This window comes from Aegilops tauschii, chromosome 5, assembly GCF_002575655.3.
Source record: "Aegilops tauschii subsp. strangulata cultivar AL8/78 chromosome 5, Aet v6.0, whole genome shotgun sequence".
NCBI classification, from domain to species: domain Eukaryota; kingdom Viridiplantae; phylum Streptophyta; class Magnoliopsida; order Poales; family Poaceae; genus Aegilops; species Aegilops tauschii.
In genome coordinates this window covers 434,353,292-434,377,815 of record NC_053039.3, presented here as the reverse complement: position 1 = coordinate 434,377,815, position 24,524 = coordinate 434,353,292, and the positions used below count along the sequence as shown (strand labels likewise).

The following is a 24,524-nucleotide window of genomic DNA, read 5'->3' as shown; positions in this document are numbered from 1 at the left end:
GCACTTGAAAATGGAGTCCTGTTTGGTTTTTAATTGAGATATGTTTCAGTAGATCGTTTGAATAAGTTTGATAACATGGCATTGCTACAGGTTTTGGATCAACAACTGATTCTTGTTTCGTTTGATTTTTGAAAATGATTCTTTCTGTTTTTTGGTTTTTTGAATTGTGAACTTTTCAAAGGATTAGGACTACATTTTTTTCCAATGAATCATTCCGATAGTTCAAACAACATTCGTTGCAAAGGATCATTCCGATGGTTGAAATAGCGAGTAGAGGGTCCGTAAGAGCTACATAAGTTCCAAAAGATTATTCCGATAGTTCAAGCAAGCACATGGTCCATAATAGTTACATTGCTCTACCATCCTAACTAGCAAACTTATTTTAACCAGTGTTTTGCTCCTGGGAGGCATCATTTTGAAATGAGCGCTGAACATCCTAGGAGATATACTGTTTGCTTCCATTTTAGGTGTTGGTTCCGATGGAATCTACAGAATGCGTTGAATGATGATGGACACAGAATGGTCATGGCGCTCTTTGAAAGTGATTAGAACAACGTTCTTTTCAACAAAGGATGTAGCTGATATGAAGTCTTTGAAAGAAGACTTTTCTATTACCATCCTGCCGTCATTTTTGCAGATGTAGTACGACGAAGGAGTGATGACATGGGTAGGTTCATCAGGAGCTTCAAGGGTCACCCTGCCATTGGTTGGCATGTCCACCCATCTCTTCAGTGTCGAGACAATGCTCCTCGGAATTTTCTAGAAGAAATCGAAATTAAAACCGTTGAATTGCCACTTGGACAATAAATAAAAGAATGGCTGAATACGGTGAGTGCGCAAACATTAAGAAATTCCAAATTGAAAGTAATATAATTCCTGGCATGTTCAGGTTTGTGTGTAAACAGATGAAACAACATATTAAGAGAACAACAAAAGTTTTGTTGTTTTAGGTTTGAATAAATAGGTTCTTTATAATTTTACATATAAGCAAGATTTCGTCAATATTGTTTATATTATATATGAGCAAAATATGTTTGGTATTTTAACAAGGACAGTTGTAACCAACCATGACGCAGTCTTTGGTGTTAGTGGGAGTCAAGACATGGACAAATGGACGGCAATGGATGAAAGTATCTCCGAAAAGGCGTTGTAGAAAGAATCGTGTCTGGTCATAGGTAAGCTCAATATCCTTAGAGTAGACACAACAGTGAACATGGTCGAAATCGTCAGAAGAAAGGTCGTCGAGAGCTAGAAAAAGAACAAGATTTTAAAGTTAGATAAAGTTTTATGCAACATAGGTTAATATTATTTAGTTTGATGCATGCATATAAAAATACAACGAAAGAAGATAATTTTGTAATATTAAATACCTACCAACATGGGGTAATGGAAGCATCCTTTTGTCATCCCGATATGTTTGTATTTCGAGATTGAGACCCTCGTCTGGTAGTTCAAATTCTATGCGGTCTCCAGCACGAAGTTCATAATCATCCGCAAAGGTGTTCCACTCACCACCGCAGAACTTTGTGTAGTTCGCCCTATGCTTAAACAAAGCATTGTAAGACCTTCCTTCATGTGTAAGAAGGGCTGGCTCTACCTGCTCTCTACGCAATTTTCTTGCTTCTTTCTTCCTCTTGTCAATGTATTCAGCGAGAAAAGCTCTGACATTACAAGGTACATACTGGAAAAAATAGTAAAAATAACAACTTGTAAGTATAAATTTGAACTCGCGTACTATTAATGTTAAAAGTTTTCTTAAATTGGATATGAATTTTTGATAAGAATTACAGATAACAACATAATGGTATTATAAATTAATGGATACAGATTTTTGGCATATGTTGACTAATTTTAATTAGAACAAAAGATGCACTATAGTAATCAAGGCATAGGCAGGCAAAACTAATGGACTATATTAATCAGGGCATAGGCAGGCAAACTAATGGAAACTGAAAACACAAGGCAGGTGCGAAGAAGTGATAGCATGGGAACCTAGTGTAGGTGCAAGGGGGTATGAGTAACATTGACGATTTCTACTATGTTGTAAGCAACTGATATGTTAGTGATGCTTACTAACCATGCGGCTCCAGCAATTTTCATCAAGAATAACCTCAAACTCCTGGAGAACTTCAGGGTGTGGTTCGCAAGGGCCTCCTGGTTGGCGGCAGGTAGGGCAAATCATACCTAAATAATTCAGAACAACTATGTTAAGAAAACAAGAATATCATAACAATTTAAAAACAGCTTCAACATTGAAGGTAGACAACGACTAGCTTCAACTATGTTAGCCATATTAAAAATATCCGTACAAAGGCAGACAACAACTACAAATTTACCAGAAATCTTCCCATCTACTCCTTCCAGAAAAGAAGTATGACAGAGTTTAGAACACTTGTTTAGATTTTCAAATGGTTTTTATATTCCTTTAGAGAATGAAGTCATTGTACCGGATCTGATGCTTCAATAACTATCAAATGAAAAACCTAAACGTAAAACGTAAATACGGATATGAGCATGCTGCTTACGCATATGCTTTGTACCCGGGAGAGAAGAAGAACGAGGGTTGACGAACGAAGATTGGGGTAGGGGAAGCTTAGGGCAAGCACACACGGCTAGCAAATCTACGAGAGAAGCACGGCTTAGAAGTTAATCGAGAGACCCAATAAAAACTCTACAATAACTTGTTTGAAATGAGACTGTGTGCGGGAAGAAGCACGAACCCTAGAAGTAGGCGGATGGATAAGGCAGATGGGTTGTGATGGGAAGCTTAGGGCAAGCACCCACGGCCAGCAATCTATGAGAGAAGCATGGCTTAGAAATTAATCGATTGTGTGCGGGGAAGAAGCACGAACCCTAGAAGCAGGCAACAGAGAAGAAGCACGAACCCTCGAAGCAGGCGACGGAGAAGGCAAATGAGTTGTGATGTGGCTGAGGGAGTCGGAGCTTATTGAAATATAAAGGAGACGGGAGAGAGCAAGAGTAGTAATGAGTGCTTCTTGTTTTATTTTTTATTCTGCGAAATGGAATGAATGCTGGTTGTAGATGGTGTGCGTGCATTCTGAGGTGTTATAGGGACACGAGATGTTTGACTCGTCCAGCTGCCTCCCATTATAGTTGTCCAGCTGTGCTGCCTCCCAGCGGAGTCTTTTACGTGCCTATCCTACCTCACATACTTTTTGTGAGGCACGATTATACATGCTGAAAAGCATACTCGTGCTTCTGTGTTTTAATTTTTTCAATCACATGTTTAATCAGATATGGTTGGGTGTGTCTTTAGGAGAGGAACGGTGATGATGTTATTAGATGCACGGTTGTTGTAGCAGGAGAGGCATGGTCGATACGTCGGGGGAGGCAAATTGACGGGAGGCATGATGGTTCCTAATGAGAGGCACTTTTGCATCTGGAATGGAGCCACGGTTCGTGACTCTGTTATTGCAATTTTTTTTCAAGCAGTCGTTGACCCAGGGAGCCACTGTTTTTATGTACGTTGGGTTCAGGTGGGAATATGTATGATAGCCCACAGTTATCTGTATGTCAGAAGCATGGACGTGCTTTTGTTTTGGCAATATTTTCGGTGGTACGCTGACATAGAGATGTAGGTCCGTTGATATCACTGAGGTTTTTCTTTAAGCAAAGTGGAGGCACGCGTGTGGCTTTTGTGCTGGCCGAACCGTGCTTCTACTTTGGTTCACTCCCCGTGTAGTATTTGTACGACAGGGTCATCTTGTTTGCCTCTGCTCATTGTTCTCTCGGTCAAAAGATGTGCTGGTGACCGATGGGATGGCTATTTATTGTTAGTATTCATTGTGCCAGATACCGTGCTAGAGTTAATCTAGAGGCTCCTCGATTACAACGTGGCAGCCGTGACTTTTGATGTGCATGGTTTCATAAGCTGTAGAAGCACAACCGTCCATTCACACCGTTCCCGATGCAATTTAATGGGCGCATGGTAACTGAGTCGTCTCTCCCCAAGGTTAAGTAGTGGTCTATTCCAGGAGGTTATCGCGCCTTATTCTCTCCAGAGAAGTGCAGGTAGCTCCCATCATCCTCGCCTCGTATGAGAAGCACAGTCAAACTCCATTGTCGTGTCACCCTCTTTTCCATGGACGACTTCAGGAACACTACTGAGCGTCTATTTATAGATGCCGATGGTAATACCAAGCTCGAGGTGTTGTACACCAACGAGCCCTACAAGGTGGAGGAGATTCTTTCTCTTTATGAGGAATGGCTGCGTGAGGACAGGTACAAGTTTGTTGGTCTTGATCTGGAGTAGACACGAGAGGATTATTTTGATCGTAGTAGAAAAGTCGCCATCATGCAAATGGCGATGCGCAAGCATGTTCTTGTCTATCACTTGTGCAAGGCCAGGATGGAGTGCGCTGCTCTAAAGGATTTCCTTCGGAACAAAGGTATAATTTTCGCTAGTGTCGACGTCAGGAACGATAGGGATGTTCTCGCAAACAGTTTCCTCAAAATCCCAAGAGAGTGTCACATCGATCTTCAAGAGGAGCTCATGATCAAAGGAGGCAATCTAAGGGATTCCATGGCAGATTTGGCAGGAGCCGTCATAAACAAATCTTACTTGAGTATGAAGTCGTCTTTTCCACAAGGTCTGCATGACTACTGGGAATGGAAGCCGCTTTCCCTTGAACACCTGAAAAATGCGGCAATTGTAAGTGAAAATTTTGCTTTTTATGATTTTCTGTCGTTATATTTTTGTTTTACTGCAACAATAATAGTACTTTTTCCTCTTTACGTATATCTTCATTCTCATCCGCTTTTTGTTTTAGGATGGGTATGTCAGCTACGAGCTCTATCGCCGAGTTCTGTCGATGAAGGACATGATGCATCCTCGTTGTCTTCCTAACCGCAGACGCCGTTGATGTTTCCGAGCAGAACTCCAGCTGAGTAGAATGGTCACGGTGGACGTTTGTGTGGACGTTTTTGAGCGGAATGGACTCCTGGAAGACTTTCATTTCTTTTTTTGTATAATTAATGAGTACTTTTAGTTCAATCCTATGGAGTACCGTTTTGGGATTTTGGTTTTTTATTTTCATAGTATCGTGTTTGGCTTGTCTCATGTTATGTGAATATTTTTTTATGTTTCTTCATGTTACAAGTTCATTGTTGACGTTTGCGCGAGTTCATGTACATTTAGGGAACCTATTGAAGTGGCGCATATGTATTGTTTGGGAGAAGCGCGCTTTGTGTTTGGCTTATATTCAGTGCCATTTGTTTGTGTTTGTATTGTTGTCTTTTACATGTTCCAACAAGAGAGGCACGTCTGCTAACGTATGAGGCAACATTTCAGTACCCTGTCTTTGTGTTCTTCGAGACCATGCCTTTAGAAGCCCGGCATCCGTGTATGTGGAGGCTTCACTCCCATGGCTTCTTTTCCGCTATTCATGTACCTCACGTGACACACGTGATGTCGCTATGTGCTGGTGTCACACGGCAGTTTCTCTTTAGACTACACAACCGTGACTCTGCCATCACTCTTTTGTGCATCCAGCTGGTTTGTACCCGTGCCTCGAGAACTCCGAGAAGCCGCAATTCTGTGACTGTATACGCTTCAATTCCGTGTCTCCTGTACGTGCATTTGCGTGTCTCAGGCGTCATGTTGGCTGTGACTCTACGTGCCTCTGGTGCAGACGCCTGTCCGTGAGGGGACGCATATGTATTGTTTGGGAGAAGCGTGTTTTTTGTTTGGCTTATATTCAGCGCCGTTTGTTTGTGTTTGTATTGTTGTGTTTTACACATTCCCACAAGAGTGACACGTCTGCTAATGTACGAGGCAACATTTCAGTTTCCTGTCTTGTGTTCTTCGGGACCGTGCCTCGAGAAGCCCAGCATCCGTGTCTGTGGAGGCTTCACTTGCATGGCTTCTTTTCCGCTATTCATGTACCTCACGTGACACACGCGATGTCTCTATGTGCTGGTGTCACACGGCAATTTGTACCCGTGCCTCGAGAACACCATTTCCAAAGCCGTGCTTGTGCGCCGAGAAGCCGCAATTCCGTGCCTGTATACGCTGTAGTTCTGTGCCTCCTGTACCTGCATTCGCCTGTCTCAGGGGACACGCTGGCTGTGACTCTACGTGCCTGTGGTGCCAGACACCCGTCCATGAGGGGATGCGGTGGCTGTGACTCGTCGTGCCTGTGCTTCTACACGCTCGTGCCTCCAGAGACTTTAAAATTGTGGCTCTCTGACTTCTCCCGTTGATTCGCTTCTTGTATTGATGTATCTCACGTGGTACATGCCATGACTCTCGAACAGAGTGTTCTCACCGGTGCCTCTGCCAGCTCTCTTTTTTGCATCCAGAGGATTTAGGTCGAGACTGAAAAACAAGACGGAAAAGACCACGTGCCTCGCGAAGCCGATCCACGTGCCTGTAGAGGCTATGTTTCCGTGCCTTCATTGCCTACATTCACGTGTTTCCGGTGAGTTTCTGCCTGCATCTGTACGTGCCTGTGGTGATACCGACCGAGATCTCGAAAAGTCGTACGGCCGTGCCTGTGGAATAGACATGTATGTGCGTCTTGTGCCTGCATACCCGTGCCGCACGTGAAACCAGCCTTGACTATCGAGGGACATATGGTGTGAATCTAGCTAGATGAGGGACGGATGAGTTCTGGCCTTCAGATCTGAGGTGTACGGCAGGCTGTTCGTTTGCTTCATTGGATTCTTCCGTCGGTGGTCTTTGTTCAAAGGAGGAATCGATGACCGATGTGGTGGCTGTTCGATGTGACTATTCAGTGTGTCAGTTACCGTAAAATAAAGTTAGAGGCTCCTCGATTTCTCCGCGGCATCAAATATTTGTGCACAGCCGTGACTTTAGGAAGTGCATGGTTCCATGAGCTTCGGAAGCACAACCGTCTATATGCTGTTCCTAGTTCACACGTTAATGCGTATGGTAACTCAAACGTCCCTCGCCAAGGTTAAATACTGGCCGTGTTTGTGAGGTCTCCACGTCGTATTGTAGCCGCAGAACATCAGGCAGTTCCCACTGTCCTCACCACTCCCCAACCTTGTCGCAGGGTCTCAGGAGTCTCCATTGGCACCTTGCTGCTTGCTGCCATGGACGAATTTTTGAACACCACCAAGTACCATCCGATAGTTGCCGATGGTAACATGAAGCTCGACGTGTGGTACACCAACGAGCCTGGCAAGGTGGAGGAGATCATTGCCTTGTACGAGGACTGGTTGCGCGAGGAGAAGTACAAGTTTGTTGGTCTCGACATGGAGTTCACACGAAAGGATTGTTATGGGCATAGAAAAGTCGCCATCATGCAACTGGCTATGCGAAATCATGTTTTGGTCTATCACTTCTGCAAGGCCAGGATGGAGTGCCCTGCCCTGAAGGATTTCCTTGGGAATAGAGGTATAACTTTCTCTAGTGTGGGCGTCAGGAATATTAGAGATGCTCTTTTTCAAGATTTCATCAGAATTCCAGAAGGGTACCATGTCGACATCCAAGAGAAGTTCATGATAAAAGGCGGTGAAGAAAGGGACTCCATGGAGGACTTAGCAGGAGCCATCATTGACGAATCTTACTCCAGGATGGAGTCCTCTTTTCCAGAACTTCTTCGTCACAACTGGGATTGGAAGCCACTTACCTTTGATCACCTGAAATATGGAGCTACTGTAAGTGAAGATTTCATTTTCGTTAGTTTCTACCTTTGTTGCAAGAATAGTACATTTTTTTATGTATTCATGTTTTCATTTGCTTTTCCTTTAGGAAGGGTATGTGAGCTATGAGCTATACCGCCAGTTTCTGTCGATGAGGGACATCCTGCATCGTCGCTGTCTTCCTGATCTCAGATGGCGAGGACGTTTCTGAGGAGTAGTCCAGGTGGAAGTGCTGGCAAGATGGATTGTGTGATGAATTGGTTATTTGATAGTTATTGTATGGGGTAATATTACATCGACTGATGAATTTGTAATTGTGGTGGTTTTATTTTGAACCAGATGGAGTTGACTGGTTTGGAAATTTAAGTTTGTTTTCGTTCCATTATGTTTTTCTTGATTGGGTGCCTTCAAGAATATTTTCCTCTATGATTTTTTGCTACGCGTTGGTATAAGATGAGATGTATTAAGAGGACCACTCAGATGTGCACTTTCATGAATCTAGGCAGCGCACAGTCGTCTGCTTAGGGATGCATTGTTTTTTGTTTTAGGCAAGGCACGCTCTGGTGTTATTAGTTTGCTAGCTGCTTCAGTTCTTCTCTCAATATGGTCACATTGACAGGTAGGGGCGTTACTTTCACTTTGTGTTCGTACTGTGTTTGGCACGGTTGTTTTTATATCGAATATACGGTTGTGGTTGTGTTTTGAAATGTTTTTATGCAGAGTTTGGGTGTGTTTAAGATTCTTCAGATTTTCTCACTGTGTTGTCTGTTTCAATATATGTTGTCTGTTTTGGGGACGGTAATCCAGTGTGAGAGTTGCTGTGGGAGTATTGTGTTAGCGACGGTTGCGTTTCTGTGGTCCAATTATTGTGGTGGTACTTTGATTTTGAAAGGCATGGCCGTGAAGGTATTGGATGCATTGTCGTATGTTTGGCAGAGGCGTTATCCTTCCTTTGGGTACTAAATTCGGAGAGGCACTGCGTTATGTTAGTATGAGTCACTGTCATGGTTGTATGTTCTGTAATATTTCTAGTTAGTCTGGCTAGTGAAGTCACGTCTGTCTAGTTAGTGGAGGCATGTCCTATGTTATGTTGAATCAGAGTTGTGTCTGTCGTTTGCAAATGCTTCCTCTGACACGTTTGCTCGGAGAGGCACGTCTACGATGTTATTCAAAGGCACGGTCGTGTCTTTCTTTCGAAACGTTTGCTTTCACTTATTTGCTGAGAGAGACTCGTTGGTGAAACTTGTGAGGTCACGAACCTTTTACAGTTGAAGTCACGGTCGTTCTTCTGTTTTGGTATTTTGTTCAGTTTAGTCGTCTATCACAGAGGATGAATCTTCTTTCGTTAACATGAGTCATGGTCGTGCTTCCATGACTCGTTGGCTTGGAGAGGGACCGATGTTAAGCTATCGAGGGGACGGTCCTGTGTTAACTGGTGGCGCACTTGTGTGTGTCAGCTTAGTTGTCCGTGGTAAGAGAGGCACGTTCTACGTGGATAAGAGGCACGACAGTGCCTCTGTGACCTGAATTGCTGGAGGTGAGTCATTTAGCTCCTTCGTCAGATGCTTACGAATCGATAGTGTTTTTCCTCTGTGTTCCAATTGTTTCTTTTATTATGTCTACTCGAAGTGAGTGGTGTTCTAGTGCAAGGAAGTGATGTCTTGAATATCATGTTTAGAACTTTTGGGAAAAATACGATTCTTATTTGTAAATGTTTGCTGTTCAGGAATTTAAGACTTGACCATTTGAACGCACATCTGTGTTTAATGGGATCCATAGCAGATATCTTGGACCGACACAAAAATAGCTGAAACATTCACTACAAAAAAAATACACATCCGTGACATTTTGGGCCGAACGAATTTTTTTTCTGTCATACATATGACACTTCTATGACGATAATTGTGACAAAACCCGGTATCATCATAGATGTGGTGGGCTCCTACTTCCATGACAAAAAATCATGATAGAGAATGGGCTTTTCGTCTTGGGCGGGCCGGAGACGCAGCTGCATGACATTCTTTGGGCCGTCCATGACGGAAAAAACCGTGGTAGAAGCGAGGGGGAGGAAAATTTCGGGGAGTTGCCGGTTACGGTGGGAGGTCGGGGGCCGAGCGATGCGCGTTTCTCTCGTACGTACGCGTGTGTGTGCGAGGCGTTGGCTCTAACTGAACCCGAGCGAGGCGTTGGGCTCTAACTGAACCCGAGCGATTGCACTGCAGGCTACGCGTTACTGAACCCGAGCGATCGATCGATGGCTGTTAACTGAACCCGATGGAGCGATTCCTTCGCTACTACTGCTAACTGAAGCCGATCGATTGGATGAACAGTGAGCGTTGCAGGGGGGGTTGGATGAACAGTGAGCGGTGGCGTTGCCTCTGGATGAACAAGACCCCGTGGTGTGGAGGGCTGGATGAACAGTAGACGGTGGAGGGGTGGTTGAACAGGACCCCGTGGTGTGGAGGGCTGGATGAACAGTAGATGGTGGAGGGGTGCCCGTGGAGGGGTGGTTGAACAGTAGCCGGTGGAGTAGCGCGCGGTGGAGGCTGGATGAATAGGAGCCCGTGGAGGCTGGAGGAGGTCGACGGTAGCCCGTGGAGGCTGGAGGAGGTCGACGGTGGAGATGAACAGTATCCCGTGGAGTCCCGTTTTGCGGTACGCCACACCCCTCCCGATGAACAGGACCCCCGTTTCGACTGTAGCGCTCCAACACAAGTCCGTTTCGTCCGTTTTGCGGTACGCCACACCCCTCCCGATCAACAGGACCCCCGTTTCGACCGTAGGAGGTCCGTTTCCTCCGTTTTGCGGTACACCACACCCCTCCCGATCAACAGGACCCCCGTTTCGACCGTAGGAGGTCCGTTTCCTCCGTTTTGCGGTACGCCAGGCCCCTCCCGATGAACAGGATCCCGTTTCGAACGTGGCCGGTCGAACACAAGGCCGTTTCCTCCGTTGTGCGGTACGCCAGGCCTCGTTTCCATCGCCTGTTCCGTCCAAGCCCTCCCGATGAACACGACCACGCATTCCGTTCCGACCCAGCCGGTTTGGCTCCCCATGAACACGACGACGACGTTGTTTCTCCGTTCCGACCCAGCCATGTACACGAGCCCTCGCCGTACGTATGCGCGAGTAGGCGTTCGAGACCCCGCCCGTATGTACACATATGTGGCCGTATTTTCTTTCTTGCACCCTGGCCGCTGTATGTACGTGTACATGCTACGTGCGCGCCTATACTACGACATGTGCGCGCCTCTACAACGACCAGTATGTACGTACACGTTCGCGACCAGAATGACAACGCTACGTACGCTTCGACCAGGTGGGTCCCGACTGTCAGGCACTTCCTTGCCTGCGAAGATGTAGCTGGTTGGTCCCAGCAGTCAGGGGGGCGAATCGTTTTGGGTTTTTTTTGCCCGGACGCACTTCCTTGCGTGCGAAGATGTAGCTGGTGGGTCCCAGCAGTCAGGGGGGCGAATCATTTTTTCGGACGCACTTCCTTGCGTGCAAAGATGTAGCTGGTGGGTCCCAGCAGACAGGGGGAAATGTTTTTTTCGTGAAATACGGTGGCCCGTCCGGTGGGTCCCCGCTGTCAGGTGGAGGAATAATTATTTTGCGCGTAATAAGGAGGCACTTCCTTGCTGCGGCCGTGGACGCAGCTGTCAGCCTCTCCACGTACAGTCCACGTCCGATGGAAGCCATTCCTTGACCACCTTGACCACGCCGCGCCGAGAGCACCACGGCGGTGGACGACGGCGAGGCCTAGGAAGGGGACGACGCGGAGCCGGGGAAGACGCGGCAGTGGATGCCCATGCGTAGAGGAGTATGAGGGTTCACTCGTTCGGCTGCGGTGTGACGCTGCCGTCGCCGCAGAATAACAGGGGGTGTGGGTGCGTAGAGGGATGGCCTGGCCAGTGGTGGGAGTAGTAGGGGGCGGTGAGGCCTCCGCGGCATCACAGCCGGCCACGGGCGGCAGGAGCAGGCGGCACGACCGACGCTGCTTTGGGCGGCTGGAGCAAGAAGACCAGAGGTTGAAGAAGCACTACGGCCGTTGGATGGACATCGTACGGTCACTGGAGCTAGAATCGTTCATATATTGACTAAAGTTGACAAAGGCCTCCGTCCCAGTCAACTTAGTAGGCCCACAAGTCAGCCTCCCACCAAGGTTGGTCCCAGCTAGCAGGGGGGTATTCATTTTTTTTGTGCGTAATAAAGAGGCACTTCCGGTGGGTCCGAGCTGACAGCGGGGGGAACATTTTTTTCGCGAAATACGGTGGCCCGACCTGTGGGTCCCAGCAGTCAGGGGGAAACGTTTTTTTCGTGAAATACTGGTGGCCCGTCCAGTGGGTCCCAGCTGTCAGGTGGAGGAATAATTATTTTCCGCGTAATAAGGAGGCACTTCCTTGCGGCTGCCGTGGACCCAGCTGTCAGCCTCTCCACGTACAGTACTCTTCCGATGGAAGTCGGTCGTTGACCACATTGACCACGCCGCGCCGAGAGCACCACGGCGGTGGACGACGGCGAGGCCTAGGAAGGGGACGACGCGGAGCCGGGGAAGACGCGACAGTGGAAGCCCGCGCGGAGAGGAGTACGAGGGTTCACCGGTTCGGCTGCGGTGTGAGGCTGCCGTCGCTGCAGAATAACAGGGGGTGTGGGTGAGTAGAGGGATGCCCTGGCCAGCGGTGGGAGTAGTAGGGGCGCTGAGGCCTGCGCGGCAGCACAGCCGGCCACGGGAGGCGGGAGCAGGCGGTCCCACCGGCGCTGCTTTGGCGGCTGGAGCAAGAAGATCAGAGATTGAAGAAACACGACGGCCGTTGGATTGACATCCAACGGTTACGTCTGCTAGAATCGTTTGTTGACGTAGTATATAATAACTAAAAAATCTTGCATACGCGTCAACTAAACAGGTCCACAAGTCAGACCACTCCCTCTTTTTTTAATAATTTATATATAGCTCATGGCAACTTCTTATGCAATTTATTGCAGTCGTTTTTTGGTTGGCCAGGGCCAATTTCGCATATTTCTGTGGGTTCCAAACTATTTTTAATACTGAAATGTGGAGCCAGATTTAAAGTACTTTGAAGATATATTTGAATTAGGTTAATGCCCTGTGAAATAGGAATCTGAAAATGTGAAAAAAATCAGAAATTATAAAGTAATTGCCAATTTGTCATCTGTTTTTATATTTACAACCCATTTCATATTACTTTCAAGATTTGCAGGCGTCCTGAAAGAGTTGCAGCCCATCAGGGCGTAGAAACATAAGTAGGCCTGGATTGGGTATTCTTTAGAAAAAATAAACTGGGCTCATTTTCACAAAGAAAAAATAGCTGGGCTGGTCACATGGTGAACATAAAATATAAGCCTGGGCTAGACGGGCCACAGCCCAGTTCAAACCCTGCTCCGTCTCAACAATACCAAACAAAAAGAATACTGCTCGAGTAGCTACGTCCCAGGTGTCAGCCGATCTTGTGCTGTTCTCTTGTCTATTGACTATATACGCTCACAATGTCGTGGGTCCCAGATGTCAGGAAAACACTAGGAGGAAGCATTTTATTTTTCCATACGCTGACATGGTGGCCCCTACTGTCATCCTCTCCACGTACTTCTGTCGATTCCTGTTGTTTGTTGACCATGTTGACAACGCGAGAGGGCGGCGCCGCGGCGAGCGCACCAAAGCGCGCGGAGGACGTCGGCGTTAATGATTTAGGAGACGGTGGGGCGGCGATGCGTGCGCTGAGGCGCAGCCAGCCGTGGGAGACGGAAGCAGGCGGCCCCGCCGGCGCTGGTTTGCTTTTGGCGGCTGGAGGAAGACAGGACTGAAGAAACACGACAGACTGTAAAAGCAGCAGGAGTACTTAACAACCTTAACTGAAACCAGCAGGGGCACTTAACAACCAAAGCTGAAAGCAGTATGAGTACTTATACAGGTTCAACCGTACAAAGCACGCCTCGAACAGTGCTACTTTGCCTACAGTTAACCAAGGGTGAGGCTGCCAAGGCCCAGGCGCCACCCCGCGCATCCACAACCTTCTGAAAGCGGCTTCATCTCGCAACGTGGTCAATAAACAGGATATTCACTTTAGAGCCATGGAAAAGCATGAACATAATCTTCTGTCCTATTCTCCAAGATGGACGGGCCTTCATTATCTGAGACCACCCACAAATAAGTATCTTTTCACCTCCAAGGGGAATTGAGTAGGTCGACATAAACATCATGTTGTGACCAAGCGCAAGTCTGACCCGACCATGGTCAGGCATCTGTATAGGAACAATAGAACTCGGCAGTTCCTATTTCAAGAAGATCACAGCTGTAAAACTGTGTATAAGCAATAGTTTATGAACAACATATATAACAGAAAACAGCTCGTACCATAAGTTTCTCGACACAGTTGGACCTGTTCAACAAGTGCAGCAGTGGCACACATATCCCACGTGGCCTTCCACCATTGAAACGCCCCACAAGGACCTCAAGACGATCAATAAAGTGTAGGAACTTGTGGATGTCGATCCAGTCTACTTCAGTGCCATTAGTAACAGCCGAGTTATTACAGAGTAACAAACGAGCAGACTGCTTAACTCTGAAAAAACCTACACGTGCCACCAATTATAAGAAAATATTAGTTAGAAGTAGCATCTTCGTGAGAGATTCGTTGCTACTTCTAAAGTTAAATTGTGATTAGTTAGACAGAATAGATGGATTAAGAAGTAATCAAGGCAACAAGCAAGAACCAGATACAAAACTAACATGGATGAACAATTGGAACGACGTCGGGGTGGAAGATCGCAGTGAAGATGAGAGTAGGTTCTGCTATTTCCATCAACATTCGTGCGCCAACTTTCAGTCCGCCAGACTTGAGAAAGTTTATCCAAGTTCGGCCATAAAAAAGCTGCGATCTTCTTGGTTCATGAACCCAACTCGGAAGTAATATCCATGGCTTATCTTCACTGTGACCATTAAACTAGTGTATTCAGTTATGGCAAGGCCGAGCATCTTGAGTACATGTGTTCTGGCAGAGCAAATAATACACTGCAGGAAAAATAATATGACAACACAGCATGTTCAAAAACCCCCACCCTCCCGGATAGAGAAGAGGATTCTAGGAACATACTGTGCGTGTTTCAAAATGCTGTGGTAGGATGAGAAGGAACAAGTGTGGCGTCTCGCCGAGGGCGCAAAAATCTATAGGGTACTCGCACTTTGGGCACTGCAACTGAAACACACTAGATTCAGTACGAAGAAAAATGCATCAACGGTGGCGGCTGCCACCCTAGGATTACCTGCGACCAAGGGACTTGGATTTATCGGGGATGGATGAAGAATTCGTACCTGGTTCTCCATGAGAAAACCCTATGCAATCGCCGAGCGGGGGTTTTCTCTGAACAAGCAGACGAGGGAGAAGGGGATTCAGGCCTAGTGAAATATTGCCGCTTCGTCCGTCCAGCTTACTGCTAAAGCTGGAAAGGGGGGGTTGTGATTTGACGGCTCATTGGGCATTACTGCGGCGCTACGACTGGGGTGTGTCTACCGTGAAGTTGTGCACTCTAATTTGTGCATATGGCACGTGGACCCCGTTGCCGGTTGCCCCACATATCAGCGAAAGGAAGTAGAAAGACAGGAGTAACTAGTTACACATAAATATATTTTTTGACAGAGAGATACTCTCTTTGTAAAGAAATATACAAATCTTTTATATCACAGGCTCACCTTGCCGAGAAATATACTCCCTCTGCAACGCACGGGCATTATGGGGGTTCAGCTTTTTTTTATGGGGGTTCAGCTGAGAATATAATACTCAGATTTTTTATTTTTTTACTCAGATAGGCTCACGGTTCTGGACTTTGGGCCGCAGGCCGACCTTGCATGTTTGGGGGCCCATGTGTTCTACCTCAGCGCTTTTCATATTGCAAGCGATCGGTACTGCGCTGGTTTTAGATGCTGTCGCAAGGCGAATACACAAAATTGAATAAAGCACGGCAGCTGCTAGAATGAAATCAAACGACAGTTCCTAACTAGCAATCAGAGTTGCAATTCTATCAACGATATACCATGTGATAAATAATACTGTCGTACTACTTATACACACAGGACACTTGTTTCACCATGCCAGATTATTACATCAAAATATCTCGGAGGATAGATCAGTTCGGCAGTTGCGTGCTGCTACTGAAGAATTTAAAAGTTGATTTGGACCAGCTCTCCTTGCCGAGAAAGTTCGATTTTGACATCATCCCCTACCGCAAGATATGATTTAGATTTGAACCTTGACCATCCTTTAGCATCAATCATCATGCGACCATCCTTTGTACTTACGGTATATTGAGCAGGTTCATTCACACCAAGGCTGCGCATGGTAAGAGAAACTTGGCTGCGGTCGCCCGAATAGTTGAACGACTCCCTCGTTGCTCTAGGAATTCTCTGTTTGCAAACAAGAAGACATACCCAAACAGTTAGATCAACACAGTGAATCATGTGAAACAACATGGAAAGAAAAAATAACGAAGCACTTGGGCGGCCAATGCTTACCAAGAAGGTGGACATGTCGGTTTGTGTAAGGATTTTGGTATATGAAGTGCGAACTGCAGCCCAGTCTGTTGCCGGTGCAACTGCACGGGCCGGACCAAATGCAAGTGCAAGTGTCGGTGCAGGTGCCGAAGCCGCTGCTGCTGCCGGAGATGGTGCTCCTTGTAGAGCTGGTGTCGGTGTCGATGCCCGATCCTCTGGTAGATCAGACTGATCTGCTGACGCGGTCGGTGCCCAATCCTCAGCTGGATCAGACTGAGCTGCTGCCGTTGTCAGTGCTAGAGCAACTGCCGGTGCTCGATCTGTGCGAGACAGCGGCGATCGTGTCTGGTCTGCTATGATCAGCTTTCTAACTTGACTAGGATCCGTGACCGTGATCCAGTTTTTTTCTTCATTTCTTTTAAACGCGAGAAGGACTAATTGTGGCATTTTTGTTAAACCAAACTGCAGTTCATCATAGGGATTCAACTTGTACTCAGACAATAGACTGATCCAATTTTTTCCAGTAATATAAGTGATGGACAGTGCCTTCGTTACTGGCACGACATAAGAAGTGAAACCTGCAAAAATACCATCGTAGAGCAAACCAAACGGTTTATTCTGTGATGAATGTCACATGGCAAAACCTGCATCGTAAAATTGCAGGAAAAGAAAGAAAACATGACATTAAATCAATAAGATTTAGACAGTAAATCAATAAGATTTAGACAGTAAATCAATAAGATTTACTTGATGTGACACGAGTGAATCCTTACCAGGAAATCACTATGTTGAAGTACTAAACAGAAGATTGATCGTCCAACTACGCGTGGCATGCAGGGGCCCTGGCTACTCCCACAAGCAGGACAGTCCAAAGGTCGTGACAAATCGTATGGACCGAACATCCATGGGACTGGAAATCCTGGTGGGTGCGATAAACCCTGCAATGCATACAGATATTGGAGTGTAACCATAATTGATAAACCGTCCTCACAAAAAATATGATCTGGATACTTCAAAATGTACAGACTGAATTGAGTGGACAGACATTAACATAGAGCGTTCTCAGGACTGACCACACACCAAAAGCGGCAGTACTAATAAACAATACAGGGTTCACAAACACAAATCAAGTACTGAACAATAGTACTTACTACAGACAAGCAACATTGCACTAACTAAACTCTGCAGACTATTTCTTGCCACCGACCTATGGGATGAACCCCGCATAACTGACTAGCTAGGCCATGGACTTCGTGTGAGATGTCTACATGCACCATCACCATCTTGTCAACCTTGGAGAACCTAACAGAGTTGTCTTTCCACTCACAAACATGATGATGAAGACAGGCCGCATCAGATTTGTTGGGAAGCTTTACAAGAACCACACCCTTCGTAATCGAAGGCACAGCCAGGAAATTGTTGTGGTCAAGTACAGCCTCGAGAACACGCCTGACAACAATGCTACAGGAAAACACTAGTTCAGGACACGTGGCGACAAGGACACAGCAGCTGGATAGTTCAGCAGTAGAACTCATCATCAGGTCTTCCAGTTCACACGGCATGACTTTGAGAACTTCATCTCCACCGCGGACCTGGTTCTAATTCAAACAGGAACCATATTTCATTACTACCTCCGTTCAGAAATATAAGATGATTTTTGATATTATACTCCATATATGACTACATATACGCACAGAAATGAGTGAACAAAGACACTATAGAACATGTCTTCAAAGGCATGAGAGCAGAGGGATTACATGCAATATCCATAACACAAGTTACTGAGGCAAATATACCCTCTTAAAAGGTAGCATTGATGTTCATAAAGTACTCCCTCCGCCCCAAAATTCTTGTCTTAGATTTGTCTAGATACGGATGTATCAAGTCACATTTTAGTATTAGATACATCCGTATCTAGACAAATCTAAGACAAGAAATTTGGGACAGAGGGAGTAGTTGAAAGTAATCTATAAGAAATCAGTGTCAACCTCTCGCATGTTTTGGTCAAAAGAGGAATTTAGAACCGTCATTTGGCACACAAAAATCACATGCAAGATCACCCAGAAAGTTGTACTACCAATACTAGTACTGCGTGTTAGATGAAAAAACACAATCAAGATCGAGAAAAAGATCGTCAACAAGAGACATTACCTGGACTTGCTTAATGAGGGATCCCGGAGAGGGGGGCTTGGACAGGGCGATGGCTTTGAGCTTGTCCGCGGTAGTCTCGGCGGGGTGCTTGCGCTTCTTCGTACCATGAGCCTCGACGGTTTTGGCCAGAGCCATAGACATCACGTCGGCCGGTGCTCCGGCATCCATCCAAGAGAGGAAGCTGAGAGAGAAGAGTGAAAGGAGGAACGAGATGAGGGAGAAGCGAAGCGAGTTGGGGTTTTCTTCATGAGAGGAAGCTGAGAGAGAAGAGTGAAATGATGGTTGCTTCGTCCGTCCAACTTACTGCTGGAAAGGAGGGGGTTTTGTGATTTGATGGCTCATTGGGCATTACTGCGACAGTTCCATCGGGGTAGTCTACCGTCACTCTACTACGGAGTAATTTAGTGCATGGCTGGTGGACCCAGGTGCTGGCTGGCCCACACGTCGGCGAAAGTGAGTAATTTAGTGCATGGCTGGAGGAGGATCCGCACGGTAGAGCGTGTCCACTGTTTTTCATTCTGAAGAAAAAAATGATTACAGCAAGCGTTTCCACTCTTACGACGGAGGAGTGCGAAACACGGCAGCCACTTGAACATACACAGTGCTCCTACTACTAGGCATGTGCAGTGGTTCATACGTCAGTAGTACTACACAATCTTGTTGCTAGTGTAGTAAGATATGACGATAACAAATGATGTTGTGCGCATGTCAACTACTCCTATATGTAACATAGTACCGCTTTTTCGACTGTCCGGTCGAGAATGAACGGTGAGATCAATGTTAACAGAACTAGGTCCACAACGCACGGAGAGTACGGTGCTACAGTACTCCAGGAAACATGAACCATATGAAGCACATCCTATAGTGTTAGACAGGGTGTATGAAGGGTGCACGGGATGGGAGCAAAAGTTCCCTTCTCGACCCACTTTTGGGTGTTTGGCAGAGTGCATGAAGGGTGCATGAGTCCACACTAGTAGGTTGACAAAAATACACGAAGAGGAAACAACTATATTGAGATGAGAATGCAACCAAACACACCCACACGCTTTGTGCTATAGTGACTGATCTGCACGTCTGAGTTTGATCCAACGGTCATGTTGCGCCGAGACATGGACATGCCCATGCAGAGGGCGCCTAAACACCACCGAAGTCCCTCTGCTTCTCGAGGCGCACGACGTTGGTGATGCAGGGTGCAACCGCCCGCAGAGCCCGCTCCCGGTTGACGGGAGCCAGCTCGTCAAAGACGGCGTCCAATGGCACGAATGGATTCCGGTGACGGAGCCCTGAAAGGATTCGCCCGGCAACGGCGACGGCAGCGCGCAACCCCTCCTTGTCCAGCTCAGCCCCCACCATCGCGCGGAGACGACTCAGCTCCTCGGAGATATAGGTGAAGAAGGAGACCAGGTCAGGAAGCCGCAGCTCGTTGAACGGGTTTAGCCCGACGGCCGGCATCGTCGCGCTAGCACGATGGTAGGCATCGCGCCGCCGCAACACGTGCGTGGCAACTTCGTTCACCAAGTGCCTGAGGCGATCCTGGACCTCGTCACGATCGGCCCGCTCGCGCTCCAGCCGGCTCCCCTGACGGCCTATCGTATCTCCCGCTTTCTACAGCAACGCTGCCGACGCCTCGAGCATCTTTGTGGTGGACGCCTGCCGCTTTTGAAGCTCCGTGAACTCCCGCACATAACGGAGGAGCATGGCACTCCTCTCCTCCTTGAGCTCACGGAGCTCCACGTCCTTGGCCCTGAGCTCCGCATCCTTGGCATGGAGCTCCTGTGTCAGGCGCCTCACCTCGGACTCCGTGATCTGCTGCGCCGCCATGGCACCAGGTAGAAGCAATGGGGAGAGGAAGCAAAGGGGGCGAAACGGCTGAAAGGCAATGCAATCTACGGGAAGGCGGAGGGAGCCAGCCGAGGAGCGGGGAATCTTTTGGTTTCACCATGGTAAAACACTAGTCGACGACTTCTCACATCAGGGAGCAGTGGGTTTTTACAGGCAGAGTCATCGTGACTAATTGCTACCGCCCCTGCTCCCGTCAATCAAAAAATTAAAAATCCTGCCGCGCCTGCTCCCGTCAATCAAAAAATTAAAAATCCTGCCGCACCCAAACACCAGAGCAACGCCGCGGTGGATATTTAAATTTACCTGCCGACAAGTAGATAAAAAAGGGGTGAAAAAACAAATGTGGCGGCGGCCTAGCTAATTGGTCGAACTAGCCCAACTAGCTAGCCACCGTGCTTCACTGATGTACTCGGCGGGAAAGGTGGTCTTTCGTGATTTGACGACTCATTTACTTGCTTCAGCGGTAGGGCGTCCCACGTCAGGAAGAATATATGCGTGCACCACCCGGGAGGACCCCGAAACCGCGCGGTAGGGTGTGCCACGTCTCGGCACGGAGGAAAAATGTGCGTGTAAAAATATACTATATCAGACGTAGTACCTATGGTTCGACCTCGGGACCCAGCCAGTCGGTCGAAAACACCCCACTAGCCACACACCTTCATCATGCAAACGTGGCACGGTTAGCTCCGTCTCGACAAGCCACAACTTCTCTTGTTCTAGGCGATTCTTCTATTTTCGAAGCTTTTTTTTAGTTGTAATAACACCACGGCAAGCTAGCGCCGCTCTTCGTGTGTGCCCGTGCAAAGGTTAGACAATGGAGAGAAGAGAGATTGAGATCGCAGACCTGGGACCCACCCGTAAGTGAGACAACGGTCATGCACGTCTTGACGAGGCACTCCCTCTACTCTACTCAACGCAAGTACTGTATAAAATCAAGTTATGGGACAAAGCCAACAACCGTTCATTTTTTTAGGCTATCGACTTACGCTTTGTAGTCTAGGTTGCCAGTTCGAATCTCGTCTTTCAGATTTGTTAGTTTTAGGTCCAAATTTGATTAATGACAAGTGGGACCCTCGTGTGTTGTTCCGATATTTCAGTGTAGGATGGTTTTTTTGAACAAACACTTTGCGCGGTTAGACAAGTAACGGCACGAGTTAGACGTATTTTGCAAGTTTACGAACAAAAATGACAGCGGCATAGAATACCAGATCCACCCCGCAGCTTAGCTACTATGGTGATATAAGTTTTTACACCGTTGGAAGTGAGATCCAATGGCTTGGGAGTAGTCTTTGTAATTATGCGCAATTTCCAAACTCTCCAAAGTTTTTTTGCAAATAAAACATTCAGGCCTCATGTGTGCCGCTGCATCTTCGATCCAACGGCTCCGCGGTGCTCATATTAGGTGCTCCCCATAGCTTAATTACCCGCTACGGTGATATGAGCATCTAGGTCGTATGATCAGTGATCAGATGGCACATGCATAGTACTTGTACTTTCTGCGCATTTCCCAAACTCTATCAGCCGTATATTGCAAAAACATTCAAACCTCCTATTGTGGGCCGTTAGATCTCAGTGAACTCGTATCACCATAGAATCTACGGTGCGGGAGCACCTCATACTCTCCCGTGTGAGAAAACATAAGGTGCTATCGCAGCTTGGATGCTACGGTGATACGAGCTTGGAGGTCGTTTGATCTGAGATCCAATGGCATCTGAGCAGTCTTTGTGCTTGTAAGCAGTGGCCGAACTCTTTTGGGGCTTTTCTGCAAAAAACCATTCGAACCACTGAGGAGGTGTTGGGTCACAAATCCAACGCCTCCGAAGAGCTTGTATCACCAAAGCATCTAAGGTGTGGTAGCACATGATATTCTTACATACACGAGAATATGATGTCCTCCTTCATCTTAGATGCTACGGTGATACGAGCTTCGAGGTCATTGGATATGGGATCAAAGGGCATCTAAGTAGTTTTTGTACAAATTGTGTGCAATTCTCAAACTCATCAAGGTTTCCTGCAAAAAGATTAAGACACATCATGTGAGCTGCTATATCTCAGATCTACAAGCTCCAAGCAACTCGTATCGGCATATAGCATCTAAGGTATGGGGGCACATGATATTCTCCCGGGGAGGAGGGGTGGGGGGTGCACAACCAATCGGTGGTTGGGAGGGTGGGGACAAATATAATTTAAAAAACCCTAAACAGAGCTCCACAATTTTATCTAAGGTCGAGGGGTTGACCCCCGACAATCATAGCTCCGCCTAAACACAACATTTGCATGTACAGTAGTACTAGACTTAATATTCATGTTTCAGTTTCATGTTCATTTTAAATATTGAACTGAGGACCATGGATGTCTTACATTTTACTCCCTTCGTTCCTAAATATTAGTCTTTTTAGAGGCTTCAAATGGACTGGCACATACGGATGTATATAGACATATTTTAGAGTCTAGATTCACTCATTTTGCTCCGTATGTAGTCACTTGTTGAACTCTCTAAAAGACTAATATTTAGGAATAGAAGGAGTATTTTTGAACTCGTGTCATACATGCATGGGCTGGAAAAATAGATGCACTATACTTATTGGATTGTTGTTGTGTTCGTGCGTGTGTGTCTGTGTGTGTGTGTGTGTGTGGTCATATGCTTGATACATACAAAGTTTTCTCACCTCCATATTGTTCATCTTTTAAATTTGAATTTGCATTGGAAAACTTACTAGGGATACCATGAAATGTGAAATCCACGTTGAGATCACTATATCACAAATTCACTCTAATTCAACAACTCATCATAAATCAATTACCACGTTGAGATTAGTATTTGCAAGGAAAATACGGGTATTGTAATACACATAGATTCGTTCGACAATTTGAAAGGTTCCTTTCGTATTCTCAAATGGTAGGACCCAACGGCGCACCAGCCAGACCTTGGCTCGTGTTGATCCTAAAAAAAAACGGGCTCGTGTCCTTCGGTGGCGTGCGTGGTACGCACATTAGGCAACCCCAACCAGTTGAGCCTCAGCGTTTCAAGTCGAAATATCTGGCGGCCAGAATTCCAGCCCTAGGAAATTCCCCTCATTTTCCCAGTCCATAATGACTACCGATGAACAACAGAGGGATGCTTTAGTAACTAGACAACGTTACCTACCGTGCCGAGCACGGTTCAATTCCCTCGGTCGCCGCTCGTCAAGGTCACCCGTCAACTGCATTGCCTAGCACTACTACTACTACACCAGGATGAGCACAGAATTGAGCCCGTTTGTTCGTGCCTAGTACTTGAGTTAATATATCAGGCAATGCACTGGTACGGAGGGATTATCCTTTTACTCCCTCCTTTCCGGTTTATAGGGCTTATCTCAAAATTTTAGTTTTCCCATTTTATAAGTCTCAATTTGGTTGTTCCCCATCACATGTTCATATTTCAAGGTGCCATAAATCATTACATGCAAGTATTAAGAGAAAATTGACCAATCCATGTACTTTATGCATGCATGCATTGCAATTAATGCATTCGTAAACACAATTTTTGAGGAAAACAAGCGCATTAATTGAGTGGTTTTGCAAACTACAACAATTGTTCCACCACTCACCATCTACCTTGGTTGGTGAGATTTTTGAATTGAGCCCTATAAACCGGAAAGGAGATTTAACTAAGCAAAATGTTTGACCAAATCCTTTCTTAAGAAATACAACAGGATAGATGTACGGCTTGAAAATTTATTGCATGATGCAGGTTATGATATTGTTTCGAATCCTGGATCTTAAATTTCAGAAAATCCAAAAGTGAGCATAAATTCTTGAAATTGAGCATGGTCACGTGATATGACACAAATATTACTTCGTAAGTTTTTTCTTCAATTCGAGACAAGCTGCTTATGACAAGTTGCACAAATGAAGAGCCAAGGTATTTTGGAACAAAGACCTGTCACGTTAAGGCGAACGCTTTCACTATCGAAACCGTTTGCGTTTACGTGCCGCCATGAGTCCCCGCTTCTCATCGGCAGGTGCCGTCCCAGCAAGCGTGTGAGTCGACGGGAGGCGTGCGAGTAGACCGCTGCGCCGGCTGTCAGGGAGGCGTGCGAGCAGACCGCTGTGCAGACTCACCGGGAGGCGAGCCCTTTGACCAGGCTCCGCCGCCCACCGTCGTCCCAACTGCTCCCACTTTTAATGTCGCTGGCGCCGCAGTTTAAAATCAACCCCGCACTACCCGGTATCGCTACAATCCTCTCTCTTCCTCTCCGATTCTCCTGTCGTCTACCTCCAACTAGCCTGACCTAAACGTACGCCATGCCGCATCACGATGGTCTGCCCTTAGTGTTCCAGTTTCATGAGGAAGACACCCAGCCGGACTCTGAAGAACATAAGGCGCTTTGGGACGAGCTTGAACTGGCCTTGCAGG

General features: G+C 46.7%; 1 protein-coding gene across 1 annotated transcript; it reads left to right on the top strand.

Moving 5' to 3' along the window:
- The first annotated feature begins 7,077 nt into the window (after positions 1 to 7,077).
- LOC141022950 (uncharacterized) lies at positions 7,078 to 7,840 on the top strand. Its single transcript, XM_073499242.1, has 2 exons — positions 7,078 to 7,644; positions 7,739 to 7,840. The coding sequence occupies exons 1-2, from the start codon at positions 7,078 to 7,080 to the stop codon at positions 7,838 to 7,840; spliced, it is 669 nt and encodes a 222-aa protein (XP_073355343.1).
- The last annotated feature ends 16,684 nt before the right edge of the window (positions 7,841 to 24,524 follow it).

Bases quoted from the DNA above. Each gene is read 5' to 3' on its own strand.
- LOC141022950 (XM_073499242.1), top strand. From the start codon at position 7,078: ATGGACGAATTTTTGAACACCACCAAGTACCATCCGATAGTTGCCGAT. The intron at 7,645-7,738 runs GTAAGTGAAGAT...CTTTTCCTTTAG, and splicing joins ACCTGAAATATGGAGCTACT to GAAGGGTATGTGAGCTATGA.